General features: G+C 38.8%; 2 protein-coding genes across 7 annotated transcripts in view; one reads left to right on the top strand and one right to left on the bottom strand.

The window, feature by feature from the left end:
• Nucleotides 1-6,229, top strand: part of LOC110051481 (fibroblast growth factor 1-like) — a 181,346-nt gene extending 175,117 nt beyond the window's left edge. Inside the window, exons 1-5 of one of the 6 annotated variants that reach the window (XM_089273972.1) lie at nucleotides 1,520-1,734; nucleotides 1,806-1,841; nucleotides 2,084-2,283; nucleotides 3,983-4,086; nucleotides 4,552-6,229. In XM_089273972.1, coding sequence (XP_089130098.1) covers nucleotides 2,139-2,283; nucleotides 3,983-4,086; nucleotides 4,552-5,013 — 711 coding nt within the window. In that variant the 5' untranslated portion in view covers nucleotides 1,520-1,734; nucleotides 1,806-1,841; nucleotides 2,084-2,138 and the 3' untranslated portion in view covers nucleotides 5,014-6,229. Of the gene's footprint in view, nucleotides 1-964; nucleotides 1,157-1,519; nucleotides 1,735-1,805; nucleotides 1,842-1,863; nucleotides 2,284-3,982; nucleotides 4,087-4,551 lie in introns of those variants that run through there. The other 5 variants (XM_089273973.1, XM_089273971.1, XM_089273975.1 and 2 more) reach the window with 5 other exon arrangements.
• A 2,658-nt stretch (nucleotides 6,230-8,887) lies between these two features.
• On the bottom strand, nucleotides 8,888-22,161 carry LOC110051436 (uncharacterized). The gene is made up of 15 exons (XM_089273781.1): nucleotides 21,963-22,161; nucleotides 20,726-20,828; nucleotides 19,774-19,961; nucleotides 19,211-19,378; nucleotides 18,394-18,532; nucleotides 14,783-14,955; nucleotides 14,022-14,261; nucleotides 13,061-13,237; nucleotides 12,528-12,725; nucleotides 11,946-12,122; nucleotides 11,408-11,584; nucleotides 11,060-11,258; nucleotides 10,858-10,918; nucleotides 10,038-10,206; nucleotides 8,888-9,393 (listed from the first exon to the last, which is right to left on the bottom strand). The coding sequence occupies exons 1-15, from the start codon at nucleotides 22,033-22,035 to the stop codon at nucleotides 9,281-9,283; spliced, it is 2,355 nt and encodes a 784-aa protein (XP_089129907.1). The 5' UTR covers nucleotides 22,036-22,161; the 3' UTR covers nucleotides 8,888-9,280.
• Nucleotides 22,162-23,259: the final 1,098 nt, after the last annotated feature.

Raw genomic sequence — 23,259 nt, 5'->3', positions numbered from 1 at the left:
ATATGTTTATTGAGAAACAATCCCTTCGCGGTTCGATTTGACCCAGGTCACCGAGCTAAGGTACTTGAAATGGTATCTCAGTATGACTGTTGTGAGCTTAGGATGTTTACTCAATGTACCCTAACCCCAAAGGATAAAGCAACCTTTCGTAATATTTTGTCAACAAGCAATATCCGTGACTTCACATGTATCACATATGTTAATCAGGATGTGTCATAACAGTTGGCGTCATAGGAGACTTTAATTTCGTTAGTTTTAATATATATCTAATATTTCAAAATTAAAAGTTGGGACAAAGGAAAGTAGCTCTTTTAAATGAGCTCTCTGGTTGAATAGGAAGCCGTTGAAATTCGCTTTCCTTGCCACAGTGTGAAGCGACAAAGATATTGTTACTCTCCTCTCCCTGATGGAGTGCCATTCAATTGCAGGTTACCCTACAACATCGCCCATCACTACCGGGGCGGGGGATGGAGACAGGTACAGTCGAATCTCCCGTAAGCTAGATGGTCGCTCACGAGAGTTTAAACCATATTGGATCGAAATTTTGCCACATGAATTAGCATATGGTAACTGCGCATGCAGAGACTTACCCCAAGCGTCAGTGCCCATCTTATCCCATATAATAACTTTTAGTAGCCACAGAAATATTTAAGCTTTCCAAAGGTACTTATTCAGAGTATCATGGTTCGCTTCTGATAAACTACAACGCCTTGTTATCCAATTACCGTTCCTTTATCTGTGAAGTGGTCGCTTACGGGAGGTTAAAAAAATAAGAAAATTTCAAACTTTTGGCTCTAAAAGTGGTTCCGGTCGCTTATGATATGTGGTCGCTAACAAGAGGTTAGAAAGAAAGTAATTTTGGTATTTTGGAAACCTGGTCGCTGAGGAGAGGTGATCGCAACCAGCGGTTGGACTGTATTTTTGATAAATTTGGTTGCTAGGGCGATGTGGCCGCCAGATCAAAATGCATAAACCGAAATTTGGGCATCCTAGGTGGTCATCTGTCCTCGTTGCGCCATGGGACGCATAAGGCCTTATCTTATCCTTTCTTCAGGCCAGAATAGCAATACTATATGTCCTGAACAGCTCCTAAACAACACCGACTGAGCAAATTAACATTACAGGGGAATACTTTGGGGAAGCGGGTGCGGTAAAAGTGAGATATTCCTGTTCATAATTATCATTATCATCATCATCATTATTATTATTATTATTATTATTCAATTCCGTTTCGTTTTGTTCAGATTTATCCTGTTTCGATTTGACATTTTCTCCAGTTCTATGGTTTCATCGATCATTTTCGCGCTATTTTGCTATTTTGCCCATTTCAGCCCTTTACATTAACCTACTATTTAAGCTCTTGTTATGGTCTGGCACTAACGCTTTTCGTCTCGAGTGCCCAGCAATACATTTAAACCGCGAAACTACACAATTTCTCTTTTTAATCGCTTGTTTTACTTTAAAAAATAATAATAACCTTCGCTTTTTCACTGCCGAATAAGTTAGTTTCAGTTATCATGATTGGCATGGAATACACTGAATGCACGAAATTCTTAGTAGTTTGCTTTTACGTCAGTATTACTTCTGCTTCGATACTGATGTTGTGTGTCCTCTACGAAAACCCTTAACATGCTCTAACAGTATTACTAGTTTGTATAAAATTATTTTACATCAGATTTGATGGCCGGGCCAAGAACACTACTGCAAAGGTTTCGTGCGTTTTTACTACGAAAGGTTAGATTTTCGCTTTTGGAAACGTTTGGCTCGCTCCGTGTTGATTAAAACATTGAATTGTTTTCATTTAGACAGGTTACTGACGTAGCAGTGTTTTCAGCGAGCAGGTGATTTATTTTCAATAATGATTACCAAGAGTTTTAACGGTGACAATGGATAACATTTAAACAACTGCGGTTTACCGCGCTGGGTAATAACAATAAAATCTTCGCTTTCCAAGTAGATACCCCGCTCGCCTGCAGTTTCATTGGCTACTGTGGTGTGAAACGAAAACAATTTTGCATGCATCAAATTATCATTATTTAATATTTTGGTTTATGGTGAACTCCTTTACGAATCTTCTTCGCAGGTCATGATGACGCCAAATAAGGCTTGTATTTAACTTCTGAACGAAATTTTCCATCATGGCTGGACCCAAGTCATCGCTGACGTTCTCCTCTCTACAAAAATACACCCGGAGGCGCCAGCTATTCGCGAAAAATGGATTTTACCTCGCGATCAATTCAACTGGCGAAGTGACGGGAACGAACGACGAAAGCTGTTTATACGGTGACGAAAATTTTCTTGTCATTTGTTTACATTTTTATTTTTTCCATCTCGATTGTGCCATCTTTAAGATTGCTTCCAGCCACGAATATCGCTTTGTAGGATAAATGGAGTCGCGTATGTGCTGATTGCTTTTTAAAGCCACATTCCACGATAAATCAAATATTACAAACTCTCGAAAGTGACCGAGAAATTTCCATATTATAAACAGCCATGCAGAGAAAAATATAATTCGAAGAATTGCCGCTTTTTTAGAGCAAATTATTTGTTAGCTTTACAACGAACCGAATAATACTTTTTAAAATGACTCCTTCAGATTCTATCCCAGCTTTGTTTTTAATCAAACTGCTCGTTTTACGGTATACGGGAGTGATGGAAAATTGTGCATCTATATATTGCTTACGTGCCGTTTATGACTGAAAATCAATATATAGCGAATAGAATCTAACTCATTTCTGGTTTCACGTCGCTTACTATGTGGAAGTGATAATTAATTCACACTTAAAACTCTTTCCTCTGAGTCTATTGTGTTCACGTATTTGCATACAAACGTATTTACTCGTAATATTTTACTATTTGAATAATGAAAATTCCGTATTATATTTCTTTTGATATGAAATGTGTGTTTTTTTTTTTTTCCTTTTTCCTCTTAGTGGTGTTTTATTCATTTACAATACAATTTTGTAATGACACCAACTAATTGATCACTATTGTTATATATATACTTTTTTTTTATTTTTGCTTTTTTCTGATGTTATAAACGGCATTCTCATTTTGGTTGACTAATCAGTGTAGTCTGTTTACAGCAACCTTTGTGGAAACTGCAGCTTTGCAGTTTGGATGTGTTTTAATTATACTATATCGTCACATTTATTTCAAAAGTGGAGCATTTTGCTACTCCTCCTCACTTTCAGATGTTCTCACACTCCCACTTTGCAAGCTAGATGCAAGGTTAAAGCAACAATAAACCTATGGCGAAACCATTAACAATAGTTCGCTAGTAATTAATGCTGAATTCTCTGCCCACCGTCAGTTGTTATTTCCATGGTTTGTCAAACAAACGAGTCCCTATGGCAACTTCCTCTTATCAAACAGATGCGTACCGTATTTTTTATATCAAATAAATAGGATCGTGGCACCGGCGAAAATCATTGTAACTATCAAGCTTCAGTAGAAAACCTCGTGAAGGCCAAAAAAAAAAATGTGTTGTTAAATCCCTGAATTTCAAGAGTTCAGGCATATAAATTTTGCTAACTGAAAAAATAGAAAGTTTTCTTATCGAATTTTGTTAGTGTCCTGAAACCTATGTACCATAATAATACTGTGTCTGGTTTTACAGAAGTGAGTTAGATTCCAAGGGGAAGGTCACCCACTTTTGGTATTCTTTGTGTGTCGACTACATCATTACAAATTCGAAAAGAAAAGCTGTATATTTGCATCTACAATTTGTGCTGGGTTTACTTCGTCCAGTCCCATCGAACTGCCTCCTGGGTCTCCAAGGATGAGCTGTAGAAAAAACATCTACCATACAACTTACATTGTTTTCTTCCAGAAATGTATTATCGCATTTCAAAGATCCTTACTGTTCAAACTGCACTTTGAATGCATCGGAATCACCAAAAATGGTGTGACTTAGCCACTAAACAGATGAAATTTACTTCATTTTAATTTAATAACTTTATTCTTTGAATTGAATTCTTAGCGGTTTTGCAGTTTCTTTCTATTGGCCCTGATCTTATCGCCATTTGGGGCCTTAAAGCAAAAAAGTATCTGGCGGTAGACAACAAAGGAAAAATCTTCGCCACGGTAAGTTTTTGTGGTGACCTTCAGGCGAGACTTGAGATGTGTATAAATGTGTTTTTCGAACAGTTCCAAAAAAAGTGTGGTACGTTTTTACTATGAGAATTTTCTCAGAAATAAATAAATAGATCTGTACACAAGCAATTTTAAGTCTTTGCAAACTGATGAAGTAGTGAAACCCCGTTTAAACTTGTTTCAGTGTTGCAATGGCTCTTGTTGTTGCTGCTATTGTTTTGTTGTTGTTGCTGTTGTTGTTGACAGTTTTTCTTCTTCTTCTTCTCGTCCATCTTCTTCTTGTTTCTTTTACTTTATTTCTTTGATTTTAGACCGTGAAATCTAGCGATACTTCTAAACTTCCAAAGAATTAATCTTAAGGGACCGTTTGAGATTCGCGGTAGAAGTGTTCTTTCCGTATTTTTGTCAAATAAAATTTCCTAATATTTCCTTTAATTTTTGCCTCTGTTTCTAAAGGAAGCTGAAAGAAAGGAATGTGTATTTCGTGAGTTTTTCGGAAAGAACTTTTACAACATTTTTCGTACGTGCCATTCCGACACGGACGGCAAAGGGTGGTACCTGTCAGTGGATGAAAATGGCAAAGTAAGCGCTGAGAAAGTATCTTACAGTGACGAGCCGAGACTTCATTTCATCGTGAAAACCCTAAAGGATCATGAGCTGGAGGATGGGGAAAAAAGTGAAACAACTTCTAACTCATTAAAGCAACACAACAAGAGAAGGGATAAGAAAACAAAGAAGGACTTTGGACTTCCTTCGTCCGAAGTCGTGTGGATCTTACAGGATCCCTTCCATTGTGATGGCTGCATGTCTGACATCATGTCAAGTACACCCAGTCCTCCCAGCTCCTCGTGTATTTCTGGCAGTTCGGCATCTACTGGTGAGTGGACTGGATCTGGTGATAATTCGACCTCGGTGTAAGCACCGAACATAATATGGACTTTCGTCGAATCACAATAAAAACTTACGGATAAGGAGTGTTCAAAACACAGATTGTGGACAAGCACGTTTGACGTGTTACATCATATTCGTAATTTGAAGGGTAGATGATCCCAGGCATTGGATTCTTCAAAAGATTCCAAGGTTGTCCCTGTGGTGTCCCAATCAAAAACCTAGGCAATTTGCCGTTATAAACTTAACTTTGAGTGAGCTCAGATTTTCACATCTGATATAAGACCCATGCAACAGTAGGTCACGATCATCTCCCGCTTTTAGTAATTTGTGGGATGTTCACATTATTTATTGAAATTATAATCCTTCAATATCAAATGATCGATAAGAATGTGAACAAAGAAAGCATATCGACCTAAAACCCCAGAAACGTGATCAAAAACAATACAGGGGAAACATTTGCAAGCGACAAAGTAATAATTGCAACTTTTAAGTAGTCCTAGCCAGTAATTTTTGAAAAATGACTTAATCTTGAAAGGGAAGGAATGCTCTTTTTCTTTCAAAAAAATATCCAAATCTTATTCTCTCGTACTTTAACTCTGCTAAATGAGCCTATTTTCAAGCCGACAGGTAACTTGTGTTAATCAAATGAGGAAACATGCGAAGAAAAAGATTGAAAAGGTAACTAAATACTGGAATGATGCGGCATCGATTCTCGGAGGACCCCTCAGAGTTTGAGTTTGAAGAATGTGAATGACAGTCAACAATCAAGATTGAGATGACAACCGGTGAAATCCTGTTATAAAGTAGAACAACTTTCACTTTTAGTGGCATTAGGTTAAAATCAATTGACTAGCATCGAGTCCTTTGTAAAGAAAAAGGCATTTTGTTGTTCCAGATCTACTACACTGACTTTAGAAACTATGAAACCCAAAATGTAAGCGTCTGCAGTTCCATCCGTTCTCACTATTCCCTTAGTCCGTCCAGCAAGAAGCCAAAACCGGCCGCGTGAACATGTGCGGAAAAGAAACCTCTTTTACCTCGGGTTTCGTTCGCTCGTGTTTCATGATCAGCAGCCATTTTTGCCCTCGCTTCCTGTTCGACTGGCAACATGTTGACTGTTCTGGTTACGGTCTCTTAAGTTGAAAAACTAATGTTGTAATATATTATCAGATATCTTACTACACTGTATATACTTTGCAATAGTACAACTGTGAAAATTGAATTTAATGGGTTTTTTTGCATATTTATATTGTCTGTTTTGTTTGTTTGTCGTTTTTTTTCTTCTCGATCGAATGAGTTGAAGAGCTATATGAATATAGTTCATGGTTGGAGTCCTAACGTCTCGCCAGTATTCTTGTGCGTTTCTTATCTTTTTTGTATTATCCTGTTCAGCAACGGTTGAGATGTCAAGGAAAGTTTCCGAATTTCTCTGATTAATTGTCTGAAACTGGGCCAAAAATTGACAAGGAAGGTACAAACTGAAAAACGTTTGGAAAGTCTCACTTTCTACATCTTTTGCTCGATGTAGAAACTGTGAAATCGCGGTAGTTCGATATATATTTCGTCCTTCGAGCCCCTTTAGTCCTCAGCCATATTAAAAATGTCAAACTGTTCACGTATTAACAAATTGGCCATGTTTTAATGAACAATTTCACATTTTTTATGTGGGGGACGAGTACATCGAGTGTGTATAAAGACATGACGTCTTAAGCGTTTGTCTCGTTCTTCTATCGCGTTCCTGGCCTCCTCGTTTAAATTTTCTCAGAGGACTACATCTTTTCTGATCAATAAACCGATTTTACTCTTCAAACACTGAAAGCTTTGATCTCATTTTATCTCTGTGTCTTGAAATCTCTTCTGAATATCCTGCATTCTGTTAATTTTCTCCATAAATATCTCGTATCCAGAAATAGATTTCCGTTTGATAACTTGAGTATTGTTTCCTTTAATCTCTGAACAGTTGTTCACAGGTGATAATACCTGATATTTCCTTTACTCTACTATACTATTATCAGTCTTAAGTACACTTTCTGAAGGCGAATATATCTCAACCAGTAAACCAGTCAAAATCTGGAATTTTGACAGGCCGAGAAACTCAGTAATCGACTCGCATTTTCCTCGCGAGATCAGTGAGCGGTTACTAAGTAATCCACATTGGACAATTATGGCGGCTGGGTCAGTGTTGTTTATTCTGGAGACATCACTCCAATTAACTCCAGCATATTCAAAGCATTGGGAATTTAGAAAAATGATTTGCGAGAACCATGGATCAACATGCCGTCAAGAAATGATTTTGGAAGCATTTAACCTTGGTTTCGTATTTGGCCAGCCATTTGAGAAATTTGTCAGATCTGGCAGAACGGAGCTACACATTTCAGGTGCTATTTACACTTGCTCACGAAGTTATCAAAGATGAAACAAAGGTACCTGAAGATTGTTTTTGTCACAGTGAGTGTTTCTTTCATGTACATGTGTTTTAGCGCCAAATTAAGATTGATGTTACATAGACGTACGCAGGCGAACACTTGGCGTGTGTTGTTTACGATGTTTTAGTTCGATGTCTTGTAGCTCTCGAAATTCACCTATGGTAATTGTACTAAAAAATTATTCGGCACAATGAAACTCGGCAAATATCCGCCGAGATTCACTTCGTGTTTGGAAAATAATTGTTAAATAAATTATGTGACCTTCAATAACTTTTCACTTTAAAAACTTAAACGGCCGGTATCCTTGTAATTGAAAGCACTGGAGGTCAAGGTGATATGATTTGAAATCTTTGGAGTAAGAGTTCGACGACACTTTTCAGGTTTTGAATCTAGGTTGAGAAGAAAATTTTACCCGCTGTAAAGCTCGCGAAACTAGTCAAACTGTGTATAATGGGTGGATTTGACTAACATGTTTAAATCCTTGTTACCACTCAATTCAGATCATATGACGATTCATTCAGGAGGTTACAATTGTTCCCTTTGTACATGCCCACATGTAGTCAGCTGCGTTTGACAATTTACACAATTGTAACCTCCCAAATGAATCGTCACGTGGTCTGAATTGGGTGACAACAAGGGTGTGAACACGTTAGCTGAACACGTTCGCTGAATCCGTCAATCGGGCAGTTTTTGCTTCATGCCTGGGATTAAAGCACGCCTGCCTGGGATTTTCGTCCACTTCAATATGATAGATACACTTAAATGGCGTCCTATTTTTCATGTCTGTCAAAAACAGGATAGCTCTTATCTTGTAATTTAACGTGTGATATAATTCCATCCAATAGACCATTTTACAGTTGTTTGCTCAGTGACCTGGCCTCTGAATGGCAGCGAGGCTGAAGGTGACCTTGTTTTGATACAGACCTCACCACTTTTGTCGGGTAAATCAAGTTGTTCTCATGCTAACTAGTTGGAATCTGAATGAGAAAAGCAGAGAGGTCTGTATCAAAGCAAGGTCACCTCTAGCCTCGCTTGCATTCAAAGGCCAGGTAGCTAAGCACACAACTGTAAAATGGCCTATTCTGCCATACATCAGTCAAATGACCTCATGTCATTCGGCTCTGTACATAATCCGGCCTCTTCGAGGCATTCGCTTATTCAGGGAGAAGCACAAAGTATGACGAGAACGGAAGAGACCAGAGGTCTCCCCGTCTAGTCTTTATCCTTTTTAACTAACCGTCCTACACGCTGTTCCACAGGAAACTTAATATCTTTAAACGTATCCGTGGTCCACAATAAACACTTAATGGCTGGTCCTGAGGGAAACAGTTAATTTCGTTTCCTGAAGTGATTTGTGATATAGCACAAAGAATAAATTAAAAAGAATTAACGTGCAAAGACGGTCAACAATAGCGGGTTACAGCGCAATGTTACCCTCTGACGTCATAGATTTTGCAGTGTTGTCACTCAGAGACTTTTGGTGGGAAACAATTTTATTGTTAAACGTCATGTGTCCACGAAGTAGCCAATGAGGGCGCGCATTGTTGTGGAAAATCTTCCTGCTAAATAACAAATTATTCTTTCAATTGTGTTATCTGGTGTGATAAGAGACCGAATTGCGAGCCTCGCAGTCTTACAACCATGGTAACTTACAAACATTTTCTTCGAATTTTACAACAAAACATCAGATATGCCTACTTAGGACACACATTCACGGACACACGTGATCTATCCACTAGATCTATCTATCTCTACAGCATCTAGCCCTGATGAAATCCTATAACATTATTTTATTATTTAGGCGCATTATCATTCTGTGCCCAGGAAAATAGATCGTTCATTTTGAATCGTCTCTGGTCCACGTGTGTTTAACATGTCTTGCATCGACGTCGACATTTTGATCGAACCCACGCACTAGTCTTGCAACTCCCCTGCTTCGCCCAAGTTTTACACATCACGTGACTATCAGAGCACCTGTGGACTTTGCAAAGAAACAAAAGTCGATTGTTATTTTTAAAAGGAAGATCAGAGATTAGTTCCCTTCCCTTATGAGTATCACAATGTTCCAGGTGGAGTCAAGAGAAATATGTTGACTTCGCTGCACACTTGGTTGAGACAGTTCTTTAACTGGGGAAGACACCAACAGGACCGTTTGAATCGGCGTCCAACAAGCCAATAGATAAAATCAAAAGCCCATCTTGAGAAATTATTATGCAAAAATTTTGAGCTATGCCGAATGATATAATATAACTACATCAAAGTAAATGCAATTGATGCTTTAAACTGTGAGATAATGGTTTGACACTGACTATTTTTTTTTTTTTTTATGTTTCGTTCAAGACGTTTCGGCTGGTGCTTGAGCCTTTATCAGTTTGAATATTAACGTTAGTACGGGTGATTCGAAAAGCAGTACGTCGAACGCGCTCTGAGGAAAATTCCGCGTGAAGCTTCAAGAAAACGTAGCGCGAGACTTATGCACTTGCCAAAGACTGAAAAGTGTACTTTGAACTTCTTGATAGAAACAATAAAACGAGTTTCAATATCAAAGAGCAAATATCGTTTGCTTATGTTCTAAGATATTTTTTTGTGAATAGAAATGTACATTTTTTCATTTTAAATACAAACCTCTTTTAAGTATGCATTCCTTCAAAAAACACCGCCGCAGATCAGTGGGTTTTGTTTTCCCATCACAAGCCGACGTATTTAGTGGTTTATTGTTGCTCCTGGAACAAAATACACCTCTTATCTGATGCCCAGATCCACAAGTCTTAGAACACTTGCTCCAAGAGCTCATCTACGAAGACATAAACATGCAAAAAATTAAACATGCAAACATGCAAAAGAACGTTTCGCTAATCCTACCTTTTCTTCCCTACTGTTATTAGCGTGTACCTGTTACTAATTCGGTGTCAAATGCTGTTGCTGCTTCTGTTCATGATGTTTTTGTTGTTGTTGCATGTTGCTAGGATGAACACTTACGCCCTATTTGCAACTTATCCACGTGTAATGCGCTTGTATTCGCTGTCAATCATCTTCATTTTAAAAGTTGGTCTTAGAGCGGAAATTAATTTATGGATATTTAGACCAACAGCCAAAGCGTTTTCAGAGTAATTTAAAGCCACAAGCCTGCAAGGCGTGTGCAAAGTGCAAAATTGTTTCCATCACTCTTACATGAAATACCATGCGTATCACTTGCTGGGGCTGTAAATTTATTAGCTTGTCGGTTGGAAATGGGCAGACCTACAGTATGGAGGTGGTGTGTTTTATTTCCGCTTTGTTTTATTCATTTATTGGGAGAATGGAGAAGAACAAATATAAAAAAACTGGATCATTGGATATTGCAGTTCAAGAGTTTTCATAGTCTTGGCTATCAATCTTCTGAAATCCAAAGTGCGCTCGTGGAATAATTTTTAATTAGGTTAAACTTACTTTCACATGTACTCACCTTCCAGACTGGTGATGGTGATGGTTGAATCTTTCTTCTTGGACAAGGCTCAGTGTTGCACCTATGTTGGCATAAAATTCATTGTTGTAATTCCCTCGCCACTGAGCGATACTATCTCCGTTCGTGTTTATAAAATATTCTGCAAATTGCAACGAAATTGGTCGCATTTTTACGTTTGATAGAAAGTAATAATTTCTCTTACTTCTGTTTAGTAACTGGTGCTTTGTCCTTGCACAATTTCCAGGAGGTAGATATCATATTTTTTCCAACACACATCTTTGTTCGGCGTTTGGTTCCACCTCCACAAGTCCTACTGCAGTCTTGCCAGTCTCCCACGTTCCATTTATATTCAGAGGGGCATGGTTCCACGTTGCATTCTTGCCATGCTGCGGGTGGAGGATCTATGCGAGATAAAACCTTATGTTTGTTGCAACTATTCCACAATTTACCTTTTATAGAAACAAAGGTAATAAAATTGGAATGATCTTTTAAAGGTTCTTTCAGATGAAAATGAATGTTTCCAGTGAAAAAGAAAAGAAAGTAACAATACCCTCGCACAAAGTGTCTTCAACCTCTCTCTTGTTGTCAACACCGCAAAATGTCTTCCTATTTCTTTGGCCTCCACCACAAGAAACCGAACACTCGTCCCAGTCTTCTGCATACCACTTGTAGTCTTCTTTCTTTTCCGTCTTTACCTTGACTTCACTTCGCTTGTAATTCTTCAGTTCTAAAAAACGGGAAAGGCTATGTTTTTGTTTGACTATTTTGCTAGGTTTTTTGGAGATTGAATAGGCGTGGATTAAGCTGTTAATATTGCCATAACCTTTTATTCAATAACGAGCCAATAACAGAATGGGTGCTTTTACACAACATGCCAGAGTTTTAGACTCGGAAAGTTTTCACGCCAAAGGTCGCAACTTTAATGCATGATTTACGTTTCTGTCTAAGGACAGCAACTATAAAGAAATCGGCGACCCTATGCAACTTCTCAATATACTTTTATCCTTGTACTGAAAATCCAAAGTAGACATAGCACCTTTAGACTCAAAATGAAGACAACCATGCACTTTCAAACCATAATAACCTACCTTTCTTACAAATAAAGCTTCGTTCCATGTCGCACCTATCTGTACCCCAGCCTTTCCTATTCATCATTAGAGAACAGTCCAATCCAAATCGAGGCTCTCCTGGATTCCATGCGTTGTAAACAACTTCCGTATCATCAGGCCAGGCAAAATTACCTTTGCTTGGGCTATACTTCGCACCTAGAAATAGCGCATTTGCCATATTAAGAGAAAGAAAAAGCTTGCTCTTTTTTTGTTCTCTTTTATTCTTCAATCAAAGTGCGTTTGGTCTCTTTTTGTGACTGTTAATTTTAGTGTACGATTAACAAGCTGTTATGCACTCGTAAGAACTTTCAAAAAACAAAGTATTAAGTCAGGATTTTTGCTAATTTACAGTGCATATCTCCAGCAGAAAATAGTTAAAACATCTAATCCTCAGTGACTGAACAAGGTACGAAGTGACGCCATTGTGAATTTTGATTGTCTTCTTTCTTCCTTTTCTTTCAGCTTCATTGTATGCTATATGTAGCTATTTCTAACGTCTTAGAAATCTTGAAAAAAAAATCGTGAGAGGTATTGTTGCTGAAAGATAATTTAATTCCATACCAAGCCAGTAAAATATATTGTTCAGATTGTCCTTCTCCAGTTCTTCTCGTAAAAAGGTCTCCTCTTCGCTACTCCTGAGAGTTAGAATTCCTGCTCCGTTATCCAGGCACGAATCGGTCGCATCTTGTATATTTTTCCTTTCTAAGTTCACTTGATAACAAGCATTGTTGAAAAAAAGCCAATCCCGTGGACAGGTTTCTATAAGAAAGACGATAAAACGGACGTATATCATTATCATAACAAGGTTAATCGACAAAGGCTGACAAAAATTGACTCCAGAATGGCCCTTTGGACCATTAACTCAGTGACTCTCTGATGGACAAAAAGTGCATGATAATGTATCGATAAAAACCAAGATTGCACGTTCCATATTCCTACCCGGCTGACTAGGCTTGTGCTTGTTTGGGGGGGGGGGGGGGCATGGCCCAATGGATAGATAGGCCCATTGACTGATATATGGACAGAATCAACATGACGTACTTAGCGCCCTGCAAACACAGACTGAGCCTAATTAATAACTGAGCATACTTTACCGCATTGTTTTCCATAGCATTTACGAGATTGTACTGGTAGTTTCGTCTTGCTGCAATATTTCGAAGATACTTTTTCTCCTTCGCTTTTTTCACAGTAAACGTGTCGTGTTTGTTTCCCTGAGCCACATGGAGATGAGCAATCATTCCAATGCCCAGTGTGCCACATGTGTGGATAATCTGCGTATGAAAACAAGTTATGTGGAGATCTTGGGTGCTTACTATCTGTCAGAATAGACTGGTTAAGATGAACGTTGAATAATGGTAAGGCTTTTGCCAAAATCAGCAACCCGACCAAACGAGATGGCGCTTACCATTTACAATTCGATTTCCCGTAATTGTTTTCGGCTGATGAGAGACTGGAAACTGAAAATTTAGCAAATGGTAAGGACATTTCCGTTTTTCCGTTCCTCTGGAGGTAGTCTATAATATCTGAAAGGATCCTGCAGATTTTTTTATTTCGAAATTTCAGAATCCTTTGGTTGATTCCGGATTCTTTGTCACCCATTCCATATATGCAGCTACGATTTATGGTATGATGTGTGGGAACATAGATAAGTATATGTTTTTTTGTGTGTTTTTGTTTTTTGTCTTTTGTTTTTTTTTTTGTGGAGTCTTTGGAACTTATACCCACTGATGTAACGAAGATATCGGTTGGAAAGATTAATGAAAACGCTTTATAAACCGTTATAAGACCGCTTCATTGAGGCATTCATCAATCCACGGTCTACCGTAGCACACTTTATCAACTGCCACGAGGAAATGTTCTGACCTAAATTACTCAAAAAAAAAAACAAAGAAAGAAATAACACTGAGATCACTTCACACTGTTAACACATTCAACTATTCTAGTCTGTAATTTTCCGGTCTTACTGTGCACCGTCCAAGCGCTGAGGAAAGGCTACCACACCACAGTTACAACAAGTAGAATTTCGTTGTAGTGTAGTATCGTGGCTTGTATTACCTGGGCATCCATACATGGTATTTATCATTAGGAGATCGTTAGATGTCAGGTATTGTCTTTGGCCAATTCGATTCTGATACTTCGGGTCCTTGGTCTTGATTGTCACCAGATAATGCCTTCGTTCTGAATCTAGTTTTGCGAAATAGTCTTTCCCGTAATGCATAATACTCATGTAGTCGTATTTGACTTTAAGTTCGTCTCCACCGCCGTGGTAGTATTTCTTGAACTGATCCGATTTACCTGTAAGGAGGATATGACCGAAAATTTTCAGTTTATACTTAAGAATCTATCACACGTTAGGAGGGAGAGGAGGTTAGACTGCTGTAGGATGCAGATGGGGGTCACTTAATCGTAAAATTCTTAAGTCAAAATATCGATTACAGTCAGATTTCCTGAACGAATAGTGTCACACAATTCTAGAGGTGTTTTCCTCCGCGCATGGTGTTTAAATGAGTACTTGGGGAGTTCCTTTGGGGTTAAACAATATAAGTAAATGCTCAGCTGTCATTTCAATTCCCTAGCGGAATATACCGCTCTTATTTCTGCCCACAATGCAAATATACTGTCAAGCAAACAGGCCGTGAGGCTACTTAGAACTTAGCAGATCAAACGAAGCTCTAAGCTGTTTTCACAAATTCGTCGCTTTCTTTTCGAAGTAAGCTTATGCTTGCCACAAACAAGCCATTGATTCTAATTATGAAGTTCATATTTCTCTTTGTGATGATTTTCTTATTTTAATGCATCCAAAACTGAACAAGTACCTGGTAGTATATTGTCCCAAAGTATCTGTATGTATTTGTCCCTGTCTGGCCGAGACTGTGTGTGCCATAAGCCAAGCGAGTGCCCCACCTCATGAATGACGCTACCAGGAGGACAGTGATCTCCAAGTTTGATTGGTTGATAGCCACCAATTCGACCAATCGACGAAGCGCATCTGAAACAAGGTTAAGCATGTAGAAATGAAGAAAGTACTCACAGTGATGTAACAAATTGATTAACAGAAAAGTTGAAAAGGTGTTAAGAGTCCCTGTCCATAAAAATGGAAAATAACTCGGCAAGGGTCGAAAATTCGATTTCGCTCATACTTTCATGGCAGATAGGCTAGGGCATGACAAAAACCACTAGATAGTTTTTTTGGCAAAATATACAAATTACCAAATTCCGTTAAAATCGTCATTTGACGCACCATTTTATTAAACAAGTTTGAGAGCCTCGCATGCAAAACCACATTATTCTTCCGTCTTTAAAACACTCAAATATTTTTGTGCAATGTTTAAATGTGTACTGGGTTGATTTTAGGGAATGTTGCGTTGTCTCTTTGGGTGCAAAATAATTAAATTTCGAAGACATGTATTTTATTCACGTAAAAGTACTTCATGAATATAATTAATTTTCACCATGTGCGAAACCTTCAAATGGATTAAGCTTCTGGTGGTTGAATTGAAGAAGGATGGTCTACAGATTCCTGTAAAAATTTCTTTGGGCAAGTGATTGTGAGCAACGCGAGAGCTTTTCAAAGTACGTTAAAAATGCAAATATTTGACCATCCGTCGTCAAATTTCAATTTACGGGTTGGACGTACATTTTAGCATGCGCCACATGACTTGACCTATGTTAAGTTGAAATAGACACAGAGCTGATAATTTCGAAATGTTCTAAGCTCATTTGCTGTAAAAGGCAGCTCCAAAGCCGATTTGACGTGTTTCTCTCACCATTCGTCGCTCATAAAGCAGAAGTTTGCTTTTGTTTACATAACGTCCGATGTACATCGCCAACTGTCGACTTATTTAATGGTCGAATATCATGAATCTGTGACCCTCTTTCGACACATATGATCACCACTGCATCTAAGTCAAAAACGGCTAAGTCATTTGTAGATAGTTGCTTGCTTTGCACTACACCAAAATATTACGTTTGATCATCATGGTTTGATGGCTTGGTGCTTGTAGCGGTTCCTTGTTCGTCACGCAATGCTGTCATCCCATTCTAGGGGGTAGGGGTAGGACAATTTCTATCCTAATACGTAAGGCTCCGTAAGCCTTGGAACCACTGGGAGCACACAATCGCATTGAGTAGGGAGAGATTAAATTAAGAAATGAAAAGAATGAATAGTTTACCATTACCCCTGTTGTTATCTTTTACTCGACCACCGCTAATTACATACCCTGCGTAATACTGTAACGCTAAACTCATACCTACAATAGGTCTTTTCGCGCTGTGCAATTATTTTTGGTTTACATGTAATACAGTGGGCTACCCTCGGGGAAATGGGTGGTGACCGCTTAATGGGGCTAGCCGCTTAAATAGAGGTTGGTGTACCTTGAATATTTAATTTTTCACTATCGGGTTATCAATTTCTTGGTGAACATGGAGTCAATTCAAGACAATCATGATAGGCGTGTGTTTGAATTATAATTCGTCATGCACCTTCGATTTCAGACTCTTTTCTGCCATCGCCCTTTCCAAAACAAAGTTTTTAAATTTTGGGTGGCCGCTTAATAGGGGTAAAGACAATAATGAAACCCTTATCGGAACGACCAAATGGTGGCCGCGGAGGTAACCGGTCAATAGGTGTTTTATTTACAATATTTTACTGACAATAATTTTGGACAGTCCTCTATTTTCTGTTACAAACATACCAATGCCTCGCCACTAAGCAAATAAAATACGTCAAAATAGCATGGCCGGGGCTATTTACTCACGTAATTACTTATTAAATTTAGTCCGTTTTTCTCACGAATTAGACACGTTGTGATTTCCTATTTTTATTTCAGCTAGTTCTTGCTTCATTGATCTATAATTTGTTTATGGTGATTTTTTTTTTTTAATTCTAGTGAGTACAGGCACTAGCTTTATCAGCTGTTGTCTGAAACAAACATAGTTTGGACCGAGGTCACGTACACAATAGAATACGATTATATAAATATACACATATTATTATATATATGAACAAACAGATGAACTATGATTAAATTGTTTCACTTGCTCTGAGAGTGCTCTATACAAAATAGATCCAAATGTGCAGCATATGCCGTGACAGCATTGCGTGACGAACAAATAACGGCTGTAAGATTGTGCTGCGCCGACACGCTTATCAGCAATGGTCAGCAATCGATCAAACGTAATATTTTTAATATTTTGGCGCACCGCAAAGCAAGCAACTATCTACAAATGACTCAGATGCAGTGATGTTCATATGCGCAGAAAGATGGTCACAGATTCATGGTATTCGACCATTAAATAAGTCGACAGTTGGCGATGTACATCGGACGTTATGTAAACAAAAGCAAACTTCTGCTTTATGTGCGACGAATGGTGAGAGAAACACGTCAAATCGGCTTTAGACCTGCCTTTTACAGCAAATGAGCTTAGAACATTTCGAAATTATCAGCTCTGTGTCTATTTCAACTTAACATAAGTCAAGTCATGTGGCGCATGCTAAAATGTACGTCCAACCCGTAAATTGAAATTTGACGACGGATGGTCAAATATTTGCATTTTTAACGTACTTTGAAAAGCTCTCGCGTTGCTCACAATCACTTGCCCAAAGAAATTTTTACAGGAATCTGTAGACCATCCTTCTTCAATTCAACCACCAGAAGCTTAATCCATTTGAAGGTTTCGCACATGGTGAAAATTAATTATATTCACGAAGTACTTTTACGTGAATAAAATACATGTCTTCGAAATTTAATTATTTTGCACCCAAAGAGACAACGCAACATTCCCTAAAATCAACCCAGTACACATTTAAACATTGCACAAAAATATTTGAGTGTTTTAAAGACGGAAGAATAATGTGGTTTTGCATGCGAGGCTCTCAAACTTGCTTAATAAAATGGTGCGTCAAATGACGATTTTAACGGAATTTGGTAATTTGCATATTTCTTTGAAAGAAAAGGACATTTTGCCAAAAAAACTATCTAGTAGTTTTTGTCATGCCCTAGCCTATCTACCATAAGAATATGAGCGAAATCGAATTTTCGACCCTTGCCGCGAAATTAAGAATTTGCCTGATTTTTACAGGCAGGCACTCTTAAAAAGTTGACAGACCACAGAAAATGAAACGGTTAACAACGGTGTCAATGATTTCACCACTGAAAGCCAGTTCTATTTAGTTCTTTATAAGACATTTTTATACGCAGTTGAAAATACTCTTGAGCCAATTCTTGTGGAGTACCTGTGTGCTGATTTAAGACGCAATTACAGGAGTATGCATTATAGTAAAGACCGCTTTGGTTTACTTGTAAATTTTCTTGTTGCTCTTACTTAAAATGATCTCGACTCAGTCAACAAGTAAAGTACTCGACGAGGCGCGTAGCAATTCCAAAAAGTTATTTTTCTTATCAAGGTTTCATACTCTTTCTGTTACCTGCGACTTAACGGGTTCTTTTCCCGGTATAACTCGACCCAGTCTCTGTGGCCCGTTTTCTTGGGGACAAACTTGATACAGGTCTGCTCAAACCAGTGACGCATGCCATGATGAAACCTATCAGCTAAATGGTGCCCGACTGATCGAGAAAAAATAAAAAAAGTTTTAAACGAAGACTAAGTGATATAATAATACAGTGCAATTCCGATTTTTCGAACCTCCAGGGGAAACAAAAATTGGTTCAAAAATTCGGAGAGTTCGAGAAATCGGGGGTAAAATTACAGTGTTGAACTGAGGAGAGGGAACGACTTTTGGTTCGAGTTATCGGGAGGTTCGAAAAAATGAGGGTTCGAGAAATCGAGATTCCACTGTATTTATCCCTGTTATTTGGCCGCAGTTGGTGCAAGTGTTCTGCTGCCTATTTGAGTTCAGCAGTTGATTAACTGTTCATGTATTTCATTATGGCTCTTAGTCGAATCCTGATGTTTCGAAAATAAAGTTTCATCGCCGGATGAGGCAAGTGAGTGTGCTAATAAATCCGGAAGAAACGAAAGATTATCATTACCGTTATCTCAATAACAAAACATAACCTTCATATTACATTTGTGTGAAAGGAAACAGGAGAGAATATTAAAGCCTTTACTGTCCCAATAAATTACGAGATCTTAATGTCTAAATTACGCAATCACGAAAAAACATTCATGGTCTTCTCATGACAACATGATCACTGTTTGCCAAAGGGTACTCGATAATGCAATACAGCATGCGTTACAGACCTGATAAAAAAAGAAGACGTTCAAGGTATTGCTAAGCTTACCAAGATCAGGTGGAATGTAATACGGCACAATTCTTTCAGGCCATAAAAAATCCGCTTGGGCCCAGACTCCAGCGGCTGCTACATCAAGATGGAAAGGTGTAGTCATGGCTTTCTGCACTTTAGTGAGTAGGATGTCCCCTTCAAAGTCTTCCAAGGAAGGAATGGTACCTTATAAAAACAGTAAGAAATCGATCTCTCAACCAAACTCTAATAGAATCGTAGTATTTTTGAGGTCTCATGTTATTAGCGACAATATCAGCACAAGCCGCTGGGTAGCAAGGATGGCGCTGTTGTGAAAGCGCTCGCCTCCCACCAATGTGGCCCGGGTGCGATTCCGGCCCGGTGTCATATGTGTGTTGAGTTTGTTGTTGGTTCTCGCCTAGCGGCGAGGGTTTCTCTCCGGGTACTCTGGGTCTCCTCCCTCCTGAACAACTAACACCTCCAAATTTCAATTCGATCAGGATAGAGGACCGGCATGAAAACCAGGGCTGCTGTGGCTACCTCTCGAAATATTATAATTTATTACAGCAACGTTAAATTAGTGATTTTGCTTCTGTATTTACCCGTTATGTTATAAACGTTGATGGCTTCATGGCCTCCTTCTCCTTCAAAGCATTCTTGTGATTCCCCGTGGTCCTTGTATCTCACTTGAAGCTTGTCATCTGCCAAGCACTCGCCGCCATTACGAACCGCAAAATACTTAAACCCTTTGTCATTCGCGACTGTTGCGCACTTTAAGACTGAGTTTACTCTGGAAATAAATTGATATAAAGTAAGTAGGGGTAATCAAATGGTGACGATTGAAATTAGGAAAAAATCTCACTCGCGTTTTGTCAAAATTCATAATAATTTCCCGGGCCTCTAGGCAAATTACGCTTCCCACCATGGGCTTTTGACTTGTTTATTATATCGACAAATTACACGCCAAACGTTGCCATGGCAATTTTGTAATTTCACATGTAATATCATAAATTAATTAACGCCGAAATTTCTCGCTAAAATTAGGGAGTAAATTGTCACCCATATACGATTCTCAGTGGAAATAAGTCTGGTAGCACAAGCTCTTTGAGTGAGGGGTGTGCTACTTGATTCGCGCAATTACATTTTACTGGGAACAGTAGAACATAAATTTGTTAAGCCTCCAGTTGGGAACCTTAAGTTAAATATTGATATAAATCAATCAATCAATCAATCAATCAACCAATCAATCAGTCGATCAATCAATAAGTATTAAATAAACTTGGCTGATATGTTTTATTGAAGATCATCCAAATTCGCGTCATCGGAAGCGATCACAAAATCTTCTCATCACAGCATCCTCCGAAATCTTCGGAAAAACTTGGGGAGTTTTCAGAAAATTCGTTTTGTTTTTGGAATATCGCTAAGTATCTTTGAATTATCGTGGAAAAATGTCCTCGAATATCTTTGGGGAAAGCAAGTTTTACATCTGACAAAGGTACTAGCTTCCTTCAACATAATTTGTTGCGTATACTCGTTATTAGATCACTACGTTACCTGTCCCAGTAGAATCCTTCCAGCCCGTTGTGATGCCCCTCTAAGCTCGTAACTGCTGCTGTGTCATTTTCCGGGAGATGCCAACATCCTAGGTTGTCGTAACCTTGAACAAAAGTAACTTTTAAGCAGGGAGAAAAGTAAAATGTCTATTTTCTGGCCACGTGACACCAATGAAACAGCTCTCGTAAGCTTGAAATTCTATTTGTCGTCATAGTGTAGCAGCTGTTACTGTTATGAGAATAGTGGCATTGTTTCTGTTGGTTGCCCTGTTGTTCTCTCAAAGGTTATCGAGCCATTTATGTGAGACCTTGCGAGAGCTTCTATCTGACCCCTAGTCACTCCCCCTTGGTGGGATGCAGGTTACATCAACCGTTTGTCCGTTACGGAACTATACGCTAAGAGAGAGTTTTAACCAAAACTACAGAGGGCCGGGTTGTTCAAAGTTCGATTAAGCTAACCCAGGATTAGCTAGAATTTTGATTTTAGTTTTGTAACTTTTCGGTGAGGTTTTCAGTTTATACTGTTTGTCCTTCAGTTTTGAGCTTGACTAAGCTCAAACTACACAAAACGTAAGCAGTAAAAAACCTTTTTTATATAAGAAAAATTAATACTTCGGTTAACTTTTAACCCTGGTTTAGCGTTAACCGGCTTTCAAACAATCCGGCCCAGCTTAGCATTCGCGGTTTGATCGCAAATCGTATCTTACACATTTCTTTAAAATATATTTGTATTTTATTTGGTAACTTAAAATTTTTTGAAATAGCTTGTAATGAATTCTAGACAAAAGAAGATTTGACATGATCTTGCAGAGTTTACCTGTTAGTTATGTTTACCCATGCTTTTAAAGATTTTGTGCCTCGGGCTATCTTGACTTTGTTTGGGCCTTTTTATGCTCATGTGTAAGTACAATGATGGATTTACTCTGCTATTTAACCTCTTGTAGGTTAAAATGCCATTTTCTATCAAAAACTAGTTTCCCTTCACATGCATTCGTTTTTCAAGCGGGCAGATAACTAAAAATTTGAAAAAGAAAAACATTAAGAGAGAAAGAAAAAGCGTAAAGAATTAATTAGTAAATCATCTGAAACGTGTCAAGTGGAACTCGCGACGCTCTGAACTTCAAGAAGCCCTTGTGTTCCACTTAGGCTCTAAAATGCCGTATGACAACACGATGCCTCCTCGAGGACATGATCAGAAAAGAACAATCCGCGAAGTGTCGACAATATTATTGTCTTACCTAACTGGTTACCAGTCTCGGCAGTGGTTGCCAGAAAACACTTGAGCAACGTCACACAGAGAAGAATAATCATGGAAGCTCCGAGCTGGAATTTTTGGGGTCCGACACGGTGCTAATTACTTCAAACTTTTGCTTTTGTATTCAGTTTCCTACGTTTACGGAACTCGGTTCATATCCCGCCAAATCGGATAAATTAGTAATGCCGGATTGTCGTAGGACAAAAGGTACCCCGCTGTTATGTTTGACTGATTTGCAACCTGTTGCTCTTAAGCGCCTGTCAATCGCTTCAGTGGAAATTCACATAGACTTAAGCTTATGGGCGGCTATAGGACGTTAATTCAAGCAAAATTACATGACACGAAAACATACGTTGATTGGTTGTTGAGGACAGCACTTGGAGCAACAACACAATCCTTGGGGACGTTCGCGCCCAGTAATACTGCGCATCCTTTCTGCGCACGAAATTTAATTAGGTCGCAAAGTCGCGCCACGTCATATATCAAGCGCGTGCACAACGGAAGAAATATTTAAGCAAGTATAGAGCTTGGCACCGGGAGCTTCAACTTCGCCTGCAATTTACTCTCTCGGATGCTCGGTGATTCCCATTTTTCTTTTCGTGGATCAATTCCTTGCCCGATTATACTGCACTGCATTGCACTGCATTGCACTGCACTGCACTGCACTGCATAGCACTGTACAACACCTCACTCTACTCTACTACACTGCACTACACAGCACTGCCCACAGCACTGCCCACAGCACTGCATTACAGGGCACTCACTACACTGCACTGCAATACACTACAATGCAATACACTACACTGCAATGTTTCGCGCTACGTCACAATGAGTAAAAGCAATTAGCTCGCTATATAGTAGTACATTAAAGCAGTCACCGAAAGGAAAGGACGAAGTGATGGCAGAAAATGCAAAACTGTCGATGATATCTCCAAGGCAGATGAGAAATGAAAAATAAAAACTTTCAATATTTAGGTGCGTGTTTTATCAACTATCAAAATTTACCTGCTTGTAAAAAAAAACAAACCAGACAAGTTATCACAATTTCCCGACGTGGTTTTTCAAGGGAAAGGTGTCAAGACGACATAGCAATGTCGATGGGTTGCTTCCGCTCAAATCCGTCTGAAGGACTGGGTACCATGTCTAAAAATAAAATTAAGAGGCCCCTCCGGATTACTGGGGCCTAAGGACTTGAATGGGGATTAACCTGCTTAACGTTTCTTCTCTTGGTTGTTATCCTATAAAAAGATAAATCAGTAATGCCGCATTGTTGTAGGGCA

This window comes from Orbicella faveolata, unplaced genomic scaffold (assembly GCF_042242905.1).
Source record: "Orbicella faveolata isolate gen_17 unplaced genomic scaffold, um_ofav_v1 contig_35, whole genome shotgun sequence".
Lineage (NCBI taxonomy): Eukaryota > Metazoa > Cnidaria > Anthozoa > Scleractinia > Merulinidae > Orbicella > Orbicella faveolata.
Note: the sequence above shows the minus strand (reverse complement) of the source record. Positions and strands in the feature narration are given on the sequence as shown.

Bases quoted from the DNA above. Each gene is read 5' to 3' on its own strand.
- LOC110051436 (XM_089273781.1), bottom strand. From the start codon at position 22,035: ATGATTATTCTTCTCTGTGTGACGTTGCTCAAGTGTTTTCTGGCAACC. The intron at 14,262-14,782 runs GTACTTGTTCAG...TCCTCCTTACAG, and splicing joins TTGGGACAATATACTACCAG to GTAAATCGGATCAGTTCAAG. The intron at 11,259-11,407 runs GTATTGTTACTT...TATCTCGCATAG, and splicing joins TGAAGACACTTTGTGCGAGG to ATCCTCCACCCGCAGCATGG.